The sequence below is a fragment of the Choloepus didactylus genome, chromosome 23, assembly GCF_015220235.1.
Source record: "Choloepus didactylus isolate mChoDid1 chromosome 23, mChoDid1.pri, whole genome shotgun sequence".
In the NCBI taxonomy this organism is placed as follows: domain Eukaryota; kingdom Metazoa; phylum Chordata; class Mammalia; order Pilosa; family Megalonychidae; genus Choloepus; species Choloepus didactylus.
The window spans coordinates 20,745,309-20,760,103 of NC_051329.1; the positions used below are offsets into that span (position 1 = coordinate 20,745,309).

The window sequence follows — 14,795 nt, forward strand, 5'->3', positions numbered from 1 at the left end:
TTCCTACATGATATAAAATACACAAACTCGAATGACAAATCAGTGATTTTGAACTCAATGTAAAATATGTAATTTTTGACAAGACCTATATAAAGGTGGGGAATGGAGGAGTATAGGAACATATAGTCTATGTGTCCTATTGAAGTTAAGTTGGTATCAAAGAAAAACAAGATTGTTATGGATTTAAGAGGTTAATTTTAAGCCCCACAGTAAACACAAAGAAATTATCAGAGAATATGACCATAGAGATGAAAAGTAGAGTATGGGTTAAGAGAAATAGGGGAAGGGGCAATGGGGAGTTAAGAAAAGAGTGTAGGGTTGCTGTTTGAGGTGAAGGGAAATTTCTAGTAATGGATGGTGGGAAGGTGATGGCATTACAACATTCTAAATGTGATTAATCCCACTAATGGAAGGCTAGGGAGGGGGTGGAATGGGAAGATTTAGGCTGTATATATGTTTCCGCAACTGAGGAAAAAAAAAAAAAGACAGTCTAAATAGATGACAATTGAAAGCCAAGGATGACCCTGGATGGGATCTGAGGATGGAGGACAGGAGGCTCAAAGGGACACAGTTGAGACATAAGGGAAAAAAAAAAAAAAAAGGAAATATAGAATGTAAGCTTTGTATCATTGTTGACTCTCTTGTACTTCTTAGCTGTGCTTAATGGAATTGCATAAAAGAATGTTCTTGTTCATGGGAAGTGTATATGTGAATTATAGTGTATGTTCAAGGATGTGTGCAGCTAACTCTCATATGTTCAGAAGACAGAGCAATAGATGATAAATGATAGATAGGGAGGGAGGGAAAGAAATAGCGGTGTGACAGCATGTTAAAGTTGGTATCAGGGGAGGGGGGTCAGGGTATGCTGGAGTTCTGTGTATGGGGTTTGTATTGTTTTTGCAACTGTTCCTATAAATTTGAATTTATTTCAAAATAAAATAATAAAAAAAAGACATCTCACTAGGGTGCTGCCTACCCTGTAAGCCTGCAGCCCACACTTGGCGCACTGCCTATCTTTGTAAATAAAGTTTTACTGGAACACTGCCACGCTCGTTCACTTACACATCGTCCAGGCTGCTTTCAGGTGACAAGTGAAGAGTTGAGTGACATGACAGAGACCCCACGGCCCTCAACGCTACAATATTTACTATCTGATCCTTTACAGAAAAAATTTGCCAAGCCTTTGTTTACTATAAGCCAAGCCCAGTGTCCCCTACTGTCTGCCAAGTCATTCGCCAGGGAACTGTATCAACGGGGAAAATCCTCAGCTAAAAATGACTGCTAATTATTCTCCAATAGGAGAAGAAATGAGAGGAAACTCCACGCTTCTCTAAGAAGACCAAGTGAGGGACATATCCTGGGACTCAGAATCCTGAATCCCCTGACTGACACCTCACGACTCAAGCTGAACTGTGTGGGTTCATATCCTGGCTCCGCATTTACAAACTGGGTGACCTTGGGCAAGTGACTTCAGCTCCCTGTGCTCTGCCAAAGAGAGGTGAGGACAGTACCCACCTCCTCGGGCTGCTGTGAGACTCAGATGAGTGAATATTTGCAAAGCACTTTAGGAATGCCCGGCATACAGCAAGCCAGTCAAAATCACCCCCAGAGGCCGGCGGGCCCATCCCCACACACCCACCCCGTTTGACTGGAACCCAGTCATGCCCATTCATTGATGTATCATCTCCGGCTACTTTCAAGATATGGCAGAGTTGGGTAGCTGTGATGAAACCCTATGGCCCATGAAGTCTAAACTGTTTACTCTCTGGTCCTTTCTGGAAAACGTTTACTGACCCTTGATCTGCCCGGCTCCGGGGGAAGGGTGCCCATTCCTGCTTACAATCAACATGATGACCAGCTGGTTCTTCTTGGCCACCTGTGCATGGGAGAAGATGCAGTCTAGCACCTGGGACATGTCCGGCTTGAAGCGCTCCCTGAGGTTGATCACGCACTTGTCGTAGTGGGCTGCAGGGGGGATGGAAGGACACAGAGAGGTGAGGCCCGGGATTCCCCTCCCCGCATGTGGGCTTGTCACCCGTGCTGGGGGCATGGCACCCCGTCTTGCCTTGTTGGAAGTGGTGCTCCACGTGCAGATACCTTCGCAGGAGGTCCAATACCACCGCCTTCATGTAGCCGCGGGTCCCGCTGCGGTATCTGGAGAGGAAGGGAAGCCTGTCAAGGCTCAATCCCACCTCCTGGCAAGCCTGAGTATCTTCAGCCAGGGCTTTGTGATTTTAAAAAGTAGGAAAAGGATAATCAAGTATCGGGAGCCTACACTCCCTGATCCTTAGGTCTGAAAAGGGACCTGTGGCCTGGTAAGTGCAGATCAGAGTGAGAAGTGACTTGCCCAGGGTCGCACGTCAAATGGGAGGCCAGGCTGGGGTAGAGCTCGCGTACCCCTGAAACTTGGGATGGCTCCAGCCCATCCCCAGGGAGAAGGACAAAAACGTACAGGTTTGGAATGCTGAAAGGGGGCAGCCAATTTTAGCAAAGAATTTCAATTCACCATCCAATGGTGTAAAGACAGTCAAAATCTGCAATACATTAACCAAAAGACCCCTCAAAAAATTGTCACCCTTTAAAAATAAAATTTTAACCAGGATATTTCCCAAAACATTTCCTCTTCTGAAGGATACCTAAACCCAGTGCGTCAATTTCTTAGGAGATGTGATGCTGAATTTTAGGGAAGTAGAAACCAGCTTACCCACCCCCTCTCCCCCCAGCTAGAACCTAAAACACTCATTTACCCAAATGTGATGAACAAAATGACAACAAAAGACAGCAAGAACCTAAAACATTCATTTATCCAAACATGACAAAAATAATACAACACAGAACAGCTTTGACAGTTGTGTTCAACACAGAAAAATCTGCTAGGGAATTTGATTCATCTGTCATTTGTTCCGCTGAAGCTGAAGGATGGGTTTAAGGCTAGCTGTCTGCAACAGAAGTGGTCTGGGAGGGACCCCCTCCTAGTCCACGGCTGTGAACCTCTTACTTTGTAGGGAAGCCCACACTAAAATATCCTTCCTCAACTGCAATCCGATACTGCCAGTGTGTGTCCCCATTAGCTTGGGAGCTCTTTGAAAAGAGCGACCATCATTGACAATCCTATATTCTCTGCACCTATGACAGTTTCTGGCACGTGGTAAAGAGGCACTGAATTGATTCATTCTAGTCCGAAACTGCTTTGATTCTGTCTTCACAAGCAAGCTTTCTTGCTAGGTGGATTTTTTTCATGCAAATGGCAGTTCTTTTTATCATCAGAATAGTTATTCAGCAGACTAAGCCTACTCGACAACCCCTTGAGATAAAACACAAATTATTCGTCAACTCTCCTTGGCAATGATCCTGAAAACCATGACAACAATTTGTCTAGTCCTTTACGGCCTTCTAAAGTATTTTCATAGCATTTTATCGCGTACTCATATAATGTCAGCACTTTACAAAGATTACTCCACTTAAGGCTCAGAGTGACTTACCTGGGGAAGTGTATTTATTCCCTTGTTGCCAAAGAAAGTGCTTTGCCCGGGATTCTGCTGTCAGTAAGTGGCAAGCTAGGACCGTAACTGGGGTCTCCTGCCTGTCCCCACTTTCACTGGGTCTGATTTGCCCTTGAAAGAGAACCCCAGCCCTGCCCTCTGCCCCCATCCACCACCTGGTGCAATCCATGGGGCAGTTTGGTTTGACCACTGAGCCCCACGGAGAGTCCAGGATTCACCTCTGAACCAACTGCACGATGCTTTGGGTGTTCATGAAGAAAACCTCACGGTCGGCCTTCCGCTGCAGGGTGGCTGCGTGGCAGTCCAGGATCGTGGCTATCTGGACAGGAAAATAGGACAGGTGGGCCAGCTGCCACACAGAAGTCATCGGAAGGGGCCCACCACCGGATCCCATGGTGGTTTTGTCCAAGGTGCACTCAAAGACCAGGCGTTCCAGCCCCCCACCCTCTGGCCACCCAGAAACAGCCCCGTTCGTCTCCTGAACTTGCTGCTTGAGGAACTGAGAGCTCACAATTGCAGCAGTCACAGGAAGCTGTATGCACATCATAATATACCTTGGTGCAAATGTGAATGGCTATGGGGAAAGGAGAGAAAACAATTTCCAAACCCCAGTGAAAATGGGGGTGCTGGTGTGGGAGGATGGGTTTTCCTGTTTTTAAAATTAAAATTAATATTATTGGTATACTGGTTGTGGCAACAAAAATATTTTAAAAGAAAAAAAAATAGCCTGTGTCAATGACAAATTCCTGAAAGGTCCAAACATGTACTTTCATTCAATTGGGGTCTTCTAGTTTTGTTTTTTTTTTAATTGAGATATAACTCACATACTATAATATACCCCCATTTAAAGTGTATAGTTCAGTGGATTTTATTATTATATTCACAGAGTTGCGCAACCATCACCAAGATCTAATTTAGAACATTTTCATCAGCCCAAAAAGAAACCCTCTACCTACTAGCAGTCACTCACCATTTTCCCCTTCCCAAAGCCCTAGGCAACCACTAATCTACTTTCTGTCTCCATGGAATTGCCTATTCTGGACACTTCATATAAATGGAATCACACAATCTGTGGTCTTTTGTGACTGGCTTCTTTCAGTTAGCATAAGGTTTTCGAGGTTCATCCATGTTGTGGTGCATATCACACAATTCATTTTCCTTGCTGAATTATAGTCCTACCTCTAGAGTTGCTGACCCCTGGGAATGACCTGATCTACGCTGACCCCTCTAACGTGTGGGTAGTAGGTGCCCTTTCAGCGAGACAGAGGGCAGGGAGGGAACAGGCAGAGAGGCTCCTCCAAATGCAAATTACCTTTAAAATGCTTGACAAAAGCAACAACAAGAAAAATGAACAAAGTGAGGCCAGCGTAGAATTATCAGAGGTGTTTTTACACTACCCCGGAACGGTTTCCATTCTTGACACAGCCCCGCAATTATCACCACACAAACACCAGAGGGAGAGAATCAAAGCCACAAACAGGTAAGAAAATCTCGTGATTTCCGCTAATTATTTCAGCCAACGTATTTTTAGAAAATGCTCAGTCTATTGGCACCAAATTGCTTACTCCTATTCTGAACCTGTTATATGGTGTGAAGACTAATAACTGTTTACATTCATCCAAACAACTGTCGCTTTGGCGAAAATGCTGGAATTCTGCAGGGAAAGCTCAGCCCACCTCCACCCCACCCCAACATTTCAGGGTGTAAGTGGGTCACCTAGAGCCCAACTTGATGAGAAGCCAGGTATGGGGATGATGGATGGGGAGCTGTGTTACTGGGGAGATGCCTCCCCCAGTGCAAGCATCCCAGTAGGGCTGGGGAGGGTGGGGTTAACAGGTACCTGCTGGCTGGGGAACTGGCACAGCACGGAGGTGATGTTGCTGGCGTACTGGGCCATCACCCTGCGGACCGCCTTCTCCACGGGGGCGGGGATGCGGCCCGACACGCTGGTCATGATCTCCTGCAGCTCCAGCAGCGGCAGCGACGGGTGCCGGAGAGTCATCATGAGCTTCTGCACCCACTCCTTCAGCTGGAACAGGGGACCACAGCGTCAGCCCTCAGCCACACCCCCAACCCCCAATGGGATGCTCCACACACGACTCAGCCCACTCAGGGCCCGTGCACCCGACTGACCGAAGACCCAGACCCAGCAGCCTCTGGCACAGTCCAGAGTGGAATGCACCACTGAGCACAAGGCTCTCCAGAAAATGCCCAGTTGCCCTGTGGAGGTGGGTCCCCTGCTCCACTCTCCATGCACCCAGAAACCAGTGTGGTGTAGGGATAGACGCGAAGTCATGCAAAGAGCTAATGCATGCTGGACTTTTGCTTAGCACCAGGCACTGTTCCAAGTCCTTCATTTGTATGTTCTCATTTGATCCTCAAAACCAGCCCTATGAAGTAGGTATAACTATCATTCCCATTTGACAGTTGAGGAAACTGAAAAACAGAGAGGCTAATTAATTCACCCTAAGTCACCCAGCTAGTAAGATGCAAAGCCTGGGTGCAAACCCAGGCCATTTGGTTCCAGAGCCCCTTAACCCCTGCACTGCTCCCTGGGACATCACTGTCATTGAAATGTTGATGGTCGCTGAATGGGGAAGATAATGGTGCCGACCTCATTGGGTGGTTGAGAGGTTTAAAAATGAAATGATGCACATCACTGGCAAGTGCCAAGACCAAATAAGCTTTGAAATTACAACAATCACAACTATCCAGCATAGCATAGGGGTTAAAAACACAGACTCTAAAGCCAGAATGGTCAGGGTTCAAATCCCAGCTTTGCCTTTTCACATGTAAGGTAAGGCAAGTCTCTTAGCCTCTCAGTGTCTCAAGTTTCCTTACCTGTAAAATGGAAATAACAATAGTTCCTATCTCATGCGGCCATTAGGAGGATAACATCATAAAATCCATTTTAAGTGCTTAGAATAGCAGCTGGCACACAGGATGTACTAGACAAGCATTGGCTATTGTTACTATCATTATCTTCATCACCATCATCATCACCATGAGATGGAAGATGATGCAGTACACAATGTTATCATTGGTGATGTCAAGTGTAGCATTATGGGTCTCTCACAGAGGCCTGCAAGTTCGGGAACTCCTTGTTTCTCTGCAGAGTGAGTAGACAATGGGATGCTGGGATCCTGAACAATGAATCAGAAGTAGTTCTGAACAAACTGCAATCCTTGTTGTCATATTAAGGGGCTGACTCATGGTGACTACTCTCTTAACTTACTACTTGAACATTCTTGATGCGGCGCTGAAGTTAACCACTAAATGGACACCAATATTTAAAATAAAATCAATGCTCTTTTTCACTTTAATTATTATTCTTGTTATTCCTGTGTGTGTGGTAATGAAGGTGTCAGGGATGGATTTTGGTGATGAATGTACAACTATGTAATGGTACTGGGAACAAATGAACGTACAATTTGTTTTGTATGTCTCCATGGTATGTGAATATATCTCAATAAAATGAATATTAATAAATAAATAAATAAATAAATAAAATAAAATAAAATCAAGAGATTTCGTGAGAACAGGTCCCCTATAGAAATAACAGAGGACTAACCATTTTCTCACATCTTAGATCTTGAACTCTCATGAACTAAGCCCTTCAATCTCTTGACACACCCACACACGTAAGGAAAACACTTAAAGGTCACTAACCTTGATGCTGAAAATAGGCTCTGGCAGACAGTAGCCACTCATGACGTTGGACAAGTTTTCCAGGACACTATGGAAAACCTGGTGCAGTTTCTCCCCGAGGATGGTCAGAGTTTGCTGGGAAGGGAGCTCCCCTGTGAATGGCTGTGCCTGAAGAGAACAAAAAAAACGCAAGAGGACAAGACGACCATAGAATGAGATGAAACAGGCCAACGGGCGAGGTAGACCTCCCAGCTTACTCAGTACATTTAGGAGGAAGCCGAGAAAAAGCAGGAGAAAACACTGTCTTAGAAAATTAAACTTGCTAAATTCACACTTCTATGCAGGTTTGCCAAACGATCCTCTTTGCAAATAGCACAGTAAATTGTTTAGTACCCTGATCAGTCTAGAGAGCAGGGGAAGGGGGGAGGGTTGGATTTTGTTTTGTTTTGTTTTGTTTGGCTTTGTAATCAAGATTATTTCCTTACTTCCTCTATTTACTTTCATGTGCTACTGAATCCTGAAGATAAACACCTCATAGGATGAAAATTTATGCAAATTTCAAACGAATGTACCTGATTTCTGTAAATCATAAACACTTAACCTGTGATAACCAAAAGGAAAAGTAAAGAGCTCCCCACAGGGTAACACAGATGTAGCACATCCATTCACCTGTTCATCTATCAATTCATTCTACAAATATCCACTCAGCACCTAGTAAGCGTCAGTGTTTTTGGCACTAGGGATCTAGCAGCAAGCGAGGCAGACAAAAATCTCTGCCTTCTTGGTGCTTCCAATCTAAGTGGAGACCATACAATAAGCAAGCAAAAAAATCAGTGATATGAGTCTGTCTGGTGATGGCAAGAGCTACTGGAGAAAAATAAAGCAGGGGAGGAGGATGGGGAGTGCGAGGTGATGTGTGTGTGTGTGTGTTTGTGTGTGTGCACATGTGCGTGTGCATGTGTGCAGACACACAATTTTAAAAAGGGTGGTCAAAAGAGTTCCCTCAGAGACATGACAACCATATGCTCTGTGCTATCCCGGATGGGATCCTGGAAGAGAAAAAGGATATGAGGTAAAAACTACGGACATCTGAATAAAGTACGGACCTGAGTTAACAATAATGTATCAATGTTGGCTCATGAATTGTGACAAACCTACCACCCTAATGCAAGACATGAGCACTAGGGGAAACGGGGCACAGGGTAGATTTGAAACGCTCTATGTGATCTTCTCAGTTTTTCTGTAAATCAAAAACGGTTCTAAAAAATAAAAGTCTACACTTGAACATGGTTGAAATAGTAAATATTAAGGTGTGGATATTTTACCACAATTTTAAAAAGGAAATAAAAATGGTCAAAAATAAATAAATGTCTATATAACAACAACCCCAAAAAAGGTGGTCAAGGAAGGCCTCACTGGGGGGAGGGCATTTGAGTAGGGGGGGGGGAGCCCTAGAAAATGTCTAGGGGAGCTCCCCCACTTGGAGGGTGCAGGCCCAGATGGGAGGGGCTGGCGGGCTCCATTAAGGGAGGGGAAGAGGGAGAGAGGACAAAGCCAGATTTGCTCATCTGGGGTCTGGCAGGTCACTGGGACAACTGGGCCTGACTCTCAGTGGGATGGGAGCTGCTGAGAAGGGGTCTGAGCCAGGAGGGCAGGAGGGGGCAGGAGAGCAGCTGGGAGCCCCCTGTCTCTGCCGGCTGGGATGGTCCTGCTGGGGGCCACCGCGTACCGGGTGCACTTTGGAAGGGTCGTCGAGCTCCAGCCGGGCTACCACGCAGCCCACCTCCAGCACGGCCCCCGGGCGCTTGATGTACTTCACCCGGCCACTTTCCTGCACGTGCAGGGTCAGGATCATCTTCATCACCTGGTTTGCAGAAAGAAGAAGTTAAGACAGAGCCCACTAGGACCCGCCATACGTGCAGCACCTGAGGCACCCAGAATTAGTGAATCCGGAAGAGGGGACTGCGCCACTTAAATAAAATGACACAGTGAACTAGCATTTCCTGGGAGCCTTCTGTGCACCAAGCACAAGGCTTTTCCTGAATTATCTCCATCTCCAAAGCCAGCCTGGGAGGTAGGTATTTCTTATGCTCATTTTACAAACTGATATTTATCTCCAAAGGAAGGCCACTCTCTTAGAAATACAGAGTGAAGTCATATTATGTAGGGTGATTGATATACATGTTCTGAAACTGTGTTGTGCAAATTTTGTGAATGGCTCCTAATTCAAAGGCACCCAGAAACCCTCTGGGGAACCACTTTGTGAAACGGAGGATGTGCTTGCAGTCTGATAACTGGCCCCCTTGATTTGCCTTCCCTGAGTGTCTGGATATAGGCAGTGGGGAGTTTGGTACATGGTATTGGCCGCAGACAGATAGTTAGGACCGGGCCGCAGAGCTTGGGCACCAGCATCTGCCAGGCCTGGGGAAAATGCCCAGTTCCACCATTCACCACTCTTACCTCCAGCCTCAGTTTCCCCAATTGTAAAATGGAGGGTGTAACGACAGTACCACTTCAGAGGGCTCTCATAAAGATTAAATGAGATGAGACACTGGCACGGGTCACTAAACATTAGCTCCCATCATGGCTGTATTTTAGCTGCCATTATCATTAATCTTTTCCTTGGAGCTTAAGAACAGGAACCCTGGCACCAGGTTGTCTAGATTTGACTTGGGCTTCGCGCCACCTTAGATGAGCTCCTTCACCTGCCAGGGCTCAGATTCTTCCTGTGTAAAATGGCACCCTAGTTGTGCTCACCTCATGAGGTAGCTGCAAAGACTAAGGAAGTAAAGATGGATACGAGATGCCTGGGACACCCCCCTGACACCTGGTAACACTTTTTAGTTGGTTACCATCATTATTATTAATTAGTCTTTATTCCTGGGAAGACGTGCATTTTTTAGATTTTCTCTATGAATACTGCAGGGAGTTTGGGTTGAACCACACACACTCTCCTGTCTCCCTGAGGAATCTGCAGGTAGTGGCCAAGGTGAAAGGTGAGGCCTGTTGCCTTGGCTACGGAAGCAACACCAGCTGGCAGGTCTCAGGGGCCCAGCCGCAGGTCCCACACCCCCCCAGGAGAGAGCCCCCAGGGCCAGCTCCCCCATCACCTCCATTTCGGCGTAGCTGCCCCCAGCCTCCACGTGACCCTGGTCCTCCACCATGTACTGCAACAGCTTCCCAGCTGAGGGGGCTCTCAGGACCGTCAGATCGTTCTCCTTCTCAAACACACACGTCTTGTTGCCAATGGTAATTCGGTAACTGGGAGAGGAGGTGGGGGGAGACCGTCAACCCAGTTTGCCTAAGTCAGGCTTTCCACATCTTCCTTTCCTAAAGACAGCCGTGAGTGTTACCGCCTGTGCAGTTTCAGGCACTCTACATTCCCAAATGGGGGCACTGGATGGTTATTGCAGAGATAATCAGGAGTAAGTTAGGCAGCAAAGCTGCCTAACCGAAAGCTAGTCCCCCCTCTTTTTTTTAAGATAACAATGGTATTTAATAATAATAATGCACTTTGCAATAGGTAAAACAAGGAAAACGTACTACAGAATGAGTACATTATATACAGTTAATTACACTGTTCTTTCTGATATTCATATTTGAATATGCTCTCTGAGAGCAGACATTCAAAGAGGACAAAGCAGTCATAATTGGCTGTCTTTTATAAAAATTGTTTTCTCTGAGGGAATAATTTTAGCTGGTTATGAAAAACAATAGATTGAATTAAAAGATGATTGCCCCAGGAAATGTGATTTTTTTTTTCTTAAATAATTACGATAAAGACATAAATGTACCTTATTTTTTACTTACCCAGAGATCAGATAATGATGGTTTTGATACTCTGCTGCACTCAGATCAAAACAGGATAGAACTTAAAGGGTTCCTGTTTTGATCGTAACCAACCGACTGCTTTGCATTTCAAATGCATTCTACATACCAGTTGATGGGAAGGAAAGGGTTAATAGCAGGATTGTAACCAATTTTTCCCTCCTTAGATACACTGGAGCAAACCTGACCCTGAGCAAAACCCCTTGCAAACATCATCTGTGAAATCAGGGTCTTTCTCCAAAAGGAGGAAGCAAAATGAAACAAAATAAATTTTCAGTGGCTGAGAGATTTCAAATAGAGTCCAGAGGTCATTCTGGAGGTTATTCTTATGCATTATATAGCTATCCCTTTTTTAGTTTTTAGTGTATTGGAATAGCTAGAAGGAAATACCTGAAACTGTTGAACTGCAATCCAGTAGCCTTGATTCTTGAAGACAAATGTATAACTATTTAGTTATACATTTGTGTGACTGTGTGATTGTGAAAACCTTGTGGATCGCACTCCCTTTATCCAGTGTATGGATGGATGAGTAGAAAAATGGGGACAAAAACTAAATGAAAAATAGGGTTGGATGGGGGGGGAGAATGGAATGCTTTAGATGTTCTTTTCTACTTTTATTTTGTTATTTTTATTTTTTTTAGAGTAAGGAAAATGTTCAAAAATTGACTCTTGTGATGAATGCACAACTATATGATGGCACAGCACAATTGTACACTATGAATATTTCTCAATAAAACTGAATAAAAAAAATTCAGGGTCTTTCAGGGGTTGCTCTGTACCAATTACTTATCTAGAAATGATTTTCTTTTTCTGGCATGTTACATGTATTTTATTCTTTATTTTCTCATGCAATATTTTACAAAACTATCCATTCACTGAGGGGTTTCACTGCACGAAATTCTAGCATGCTCTAGCATTTTTTACAGATTTATTCTTTTCGGCGGGGGGGGGGGGGGCTGGAGAAATCCCCCAAACAAATTCAGAGAGAGTGAAAGCCAGCTCCTTTTGCTGATGTAATTCCAACCGGTCCTGGCACAGAGAAAGCAGTCATTCCACATCACATGGACTGGGGAGAGCATGTCCCACAGGTGGGATATATAATAATCTTGAATACTTTTGACAGATAGAACATGGGTTTAAAATAGATAATAAAATGCTGCTCTCCTATTAACAGAGTGCCTTCTCCTGAAACATCAAGGACTGGGAAGGGAATAAGTCTCCACTCGCTCACTGGAGCTTTCTCAGGCATGAGGGGGTCCCTGACACCCCCACTTTATTCTCCCTGGCCAGGGATCTATGTTACCCTGCTTAACAGGGGTCACTGACATTTCATTGTGCGATCTCAGACCCGCTGAAGCCAGAGGATCTTTGGGGACTCTTGTGAGGCCCCCCTGTAAGGGCTTCCAGGGCACCTGTGTTTCCCCCTCAAGGAGCTTAGCAATCTTCCCTGCAACCATGTGCTGGCTGGAAGTGTCACTCTTCCCCAGTGAACTATGAGCTCCATGAGAGAGTGACCACATTGTTATCACGGCAACTAGCTCAGCGCCTGGCGGATTTTGATTAATTAATGAGTAGATGCTCAATAAATAACTGCAATAACTAGATGGACGTGTCTAATCCAAAACTGTCCTCAGCGGTGTGTGGAAGCTGCAGGTCAGAGACATCCACCCTATAAGCAGCAGAACTGGGAGTTGTGTCTTATTCAGCTTTGAATCCTTCCATGTTACTAGAAAAGTGCCTTCCGGAACCTTCCATACGTATCTGTCAGCCGAGTGGAATTCCAACCAGGAGACTGATCTCTCCAGGAATCTCTCCCAGAATTTAGGCACCTGGTCTGAAACCCTCGGACTTGCATGCACCCTGGCCTCGTGCTTGCACCTCTTGTGGAAAGAGCCAGCCCTGCGTGCCCAGCCCACGGTGGGACGCAGGGTCCTCACGTACCTGTCGACCTCCTCCTTTAGGTAGGTGGTGTAGCTGTTCCCATTGTAGGACAGCAGCAGCCCGCCGTCGTTCAGCCGGTGCGCGTCGATCTCGATGTGACAGCCGTTCATGATGAGGACGAACATGGTCAGAGACTGCCGGGCCACCTGTGGGGACGGGCTCCGTGCCACCACCTGGGTGCCTGATGCCGCTCGTCCCTGGGCTCCCAGAGAAACGTCTAGCTCCCTGGACAACTAGCAAGGGCCTGCGGTCCTCCGTGGGGGTGCTGGGGCAGACACCTGCATCTCTCTGGCCCCAGCGCTTATCTCCCCCAAGAGAGGAGTGTCCGTGGCTGGAAAGACCTGCCTTCAGGGAGACACACCTGCCTTGTGGGTAGGGTAACGGCTGCAGATGGAAAATCGGTCCAGCCAGCTCTTGCTGCCCCCTGTGCCCCCAGGGGCTGGGGCTTCCTTCTGATCCCTGTCTCTGAGGATTAGCCCACCTGAGCGGGCCTGCCCTGTATAGCAGGGATGGGAGTCTCGCTTTGCATGAGGCAGCCCCAAAAGCTCCACCAGTGGCCTGATCTCCAGACCCAGCTCTGCCCTGCGTCATGCAGGCGATTTGGGATGGGAGCGAGAGGTGCACGTGGCCAGGCCTTGGCCCCAGCTCTGCGTTCCAAATCCAGCTGAAATACTGGGCCCACCGACCCTCTGCCCAACGTGCGGATTCTCTATCGCACACAGACACCCTAAAGGGCCCTCAAACCTATAAAACAAATATTTGGGGACAAAAGATAGCAAGAAATACAGGAATATGTATCACAACATTATTTATCACAATAAAAATGAGCATCAAACTAGCTATCTGACAACCTTGCAATGGAACACTCTAGACCTGCACTGTACAGTACAGTAGCCCCAGCCACATGTGGATATTTCAATTAATTAATATTAATTAATATTAAATAGAATTTAAAATCCAGTTCCTCAGGTCACACTAACCACATTTCAAGTGCTCAGTAGCCTCATGTGGTCTGCACTTTGAACAGCCCAGACATGGAACATTTCCAGAACATTCTATTGGACAGGACTCCAAAAACATTCAGATATGCTAAAGAAAAATTTAAATAACATGGGGAGACTTTATACCATGATCATATCAAAGCAGTAAATCAGTATTTGCACAGGATCTCAACTGGGGAAAATCACTGCATAAGGAAAAAAATAACTGAATAGAGATCAGCTAAAATGTCCAGTGATGGCCTCTAGGTGTCAGCCCATGGTGGGTTTGTTAAGCTGATTCTTTAGGCTTGTTTGAATTTTTTTACAATGAGCATGTAGTACATTTAGAATCAAGTTGGGGTGGGGGTCCCAGGCCCCCAAAGGTAGTCAAGAAGCTTTATGGGGGAAAGCAGGAATGATTTCAGAGCACGTTCCCCTGCCCATACCCAAAATGGGCATTTGACTGAACTAAGCCTAAAAATCTCCAAAGCTGACTGTTCAATGTGTGCTCAGATTTATTAAACATAAAGCAAAAGAAAATAACCATTCTGCCTCAGAGGCTGACTTGAACTCCGTCCTTGTTTCCCTCCCCAGACATGAGCTGGATGGGCGGGACACTGCTTTTGTGACAACGCTGAGAACCCGAGCTCCGGCTCCATGGCTCACTCACACTGACATGGACCCCGAGCCCCGCACCTTGCCCCGTACATCTTAGATGTTCTCTGACGCTCTCTGCTGAATTGACATCGGATGGTCCAGCAGAGTAGTTCGATGCTTCTGACAAAGGGGAGCAATCCTGAGTAAGTTCCAGGGAAGGGGCCGGAAACCCACATGTTAATCCTTGGTCCAGAGACGTGGAAGGGGACGAGCTTCACAGCTCTGGAAAATCCACGTG

The 14,795-nt window shown here is 46.1% G+C and overlaps 1 protein-coding gene across 5 annotated transcripts in view; it reads right to left on the reverse strand.

Annotated features, from left to right (window-relative positions):
• The window catches only part of ACACB (acetyl-CoA carboxylase beta), a 166,513-nt gene that overhangs the window by 49,049 nt on the left and 102,669 nt on the right, over positions 1 to 14,795 (reverse strand). For all 5 annotated transcript variants that reach the window (XM_037816975.1, XM_037816972.1, XM_037816974.1 and 2 more), the window contains 8 exons: positions 12,921 to 13,066; positions 10,262 to 10,412; positions 8,881 to 9,015; positions 7,173 to 7,319; positions 5,344 to 5,532; positions 3,722 to 3,822; positions 2,066 to 2,154; positions 1,841 to 1,965 (listed from right to left, as the gene is read on the reverse strand). In XM_037816975.1, the coding sequence (XP_037672903.1) occupies positions 1,841 to 1,965; positions 2,066 to 2,154; positions 3,722 to 3,822; positions 5,344 to 5,532; positions 7,173 to 7,319; positions 8,881 to 9,015; positions 10,262 to 10,412; positions 12,921 to 13,066 (1,083 nt within the window). The remainder of the gene's footprint in view (positions 1 to 1,840; positions 1,966 to 2,065; positions 2,155 to 3,721; positions 3,823 to 5,343; positions 5,533 to 7,172; positions 7,320 to 8,880; positions 9,016 to 10,261; positions 10,413 to 12,920; positions 13,067 to 14,795) is intronic.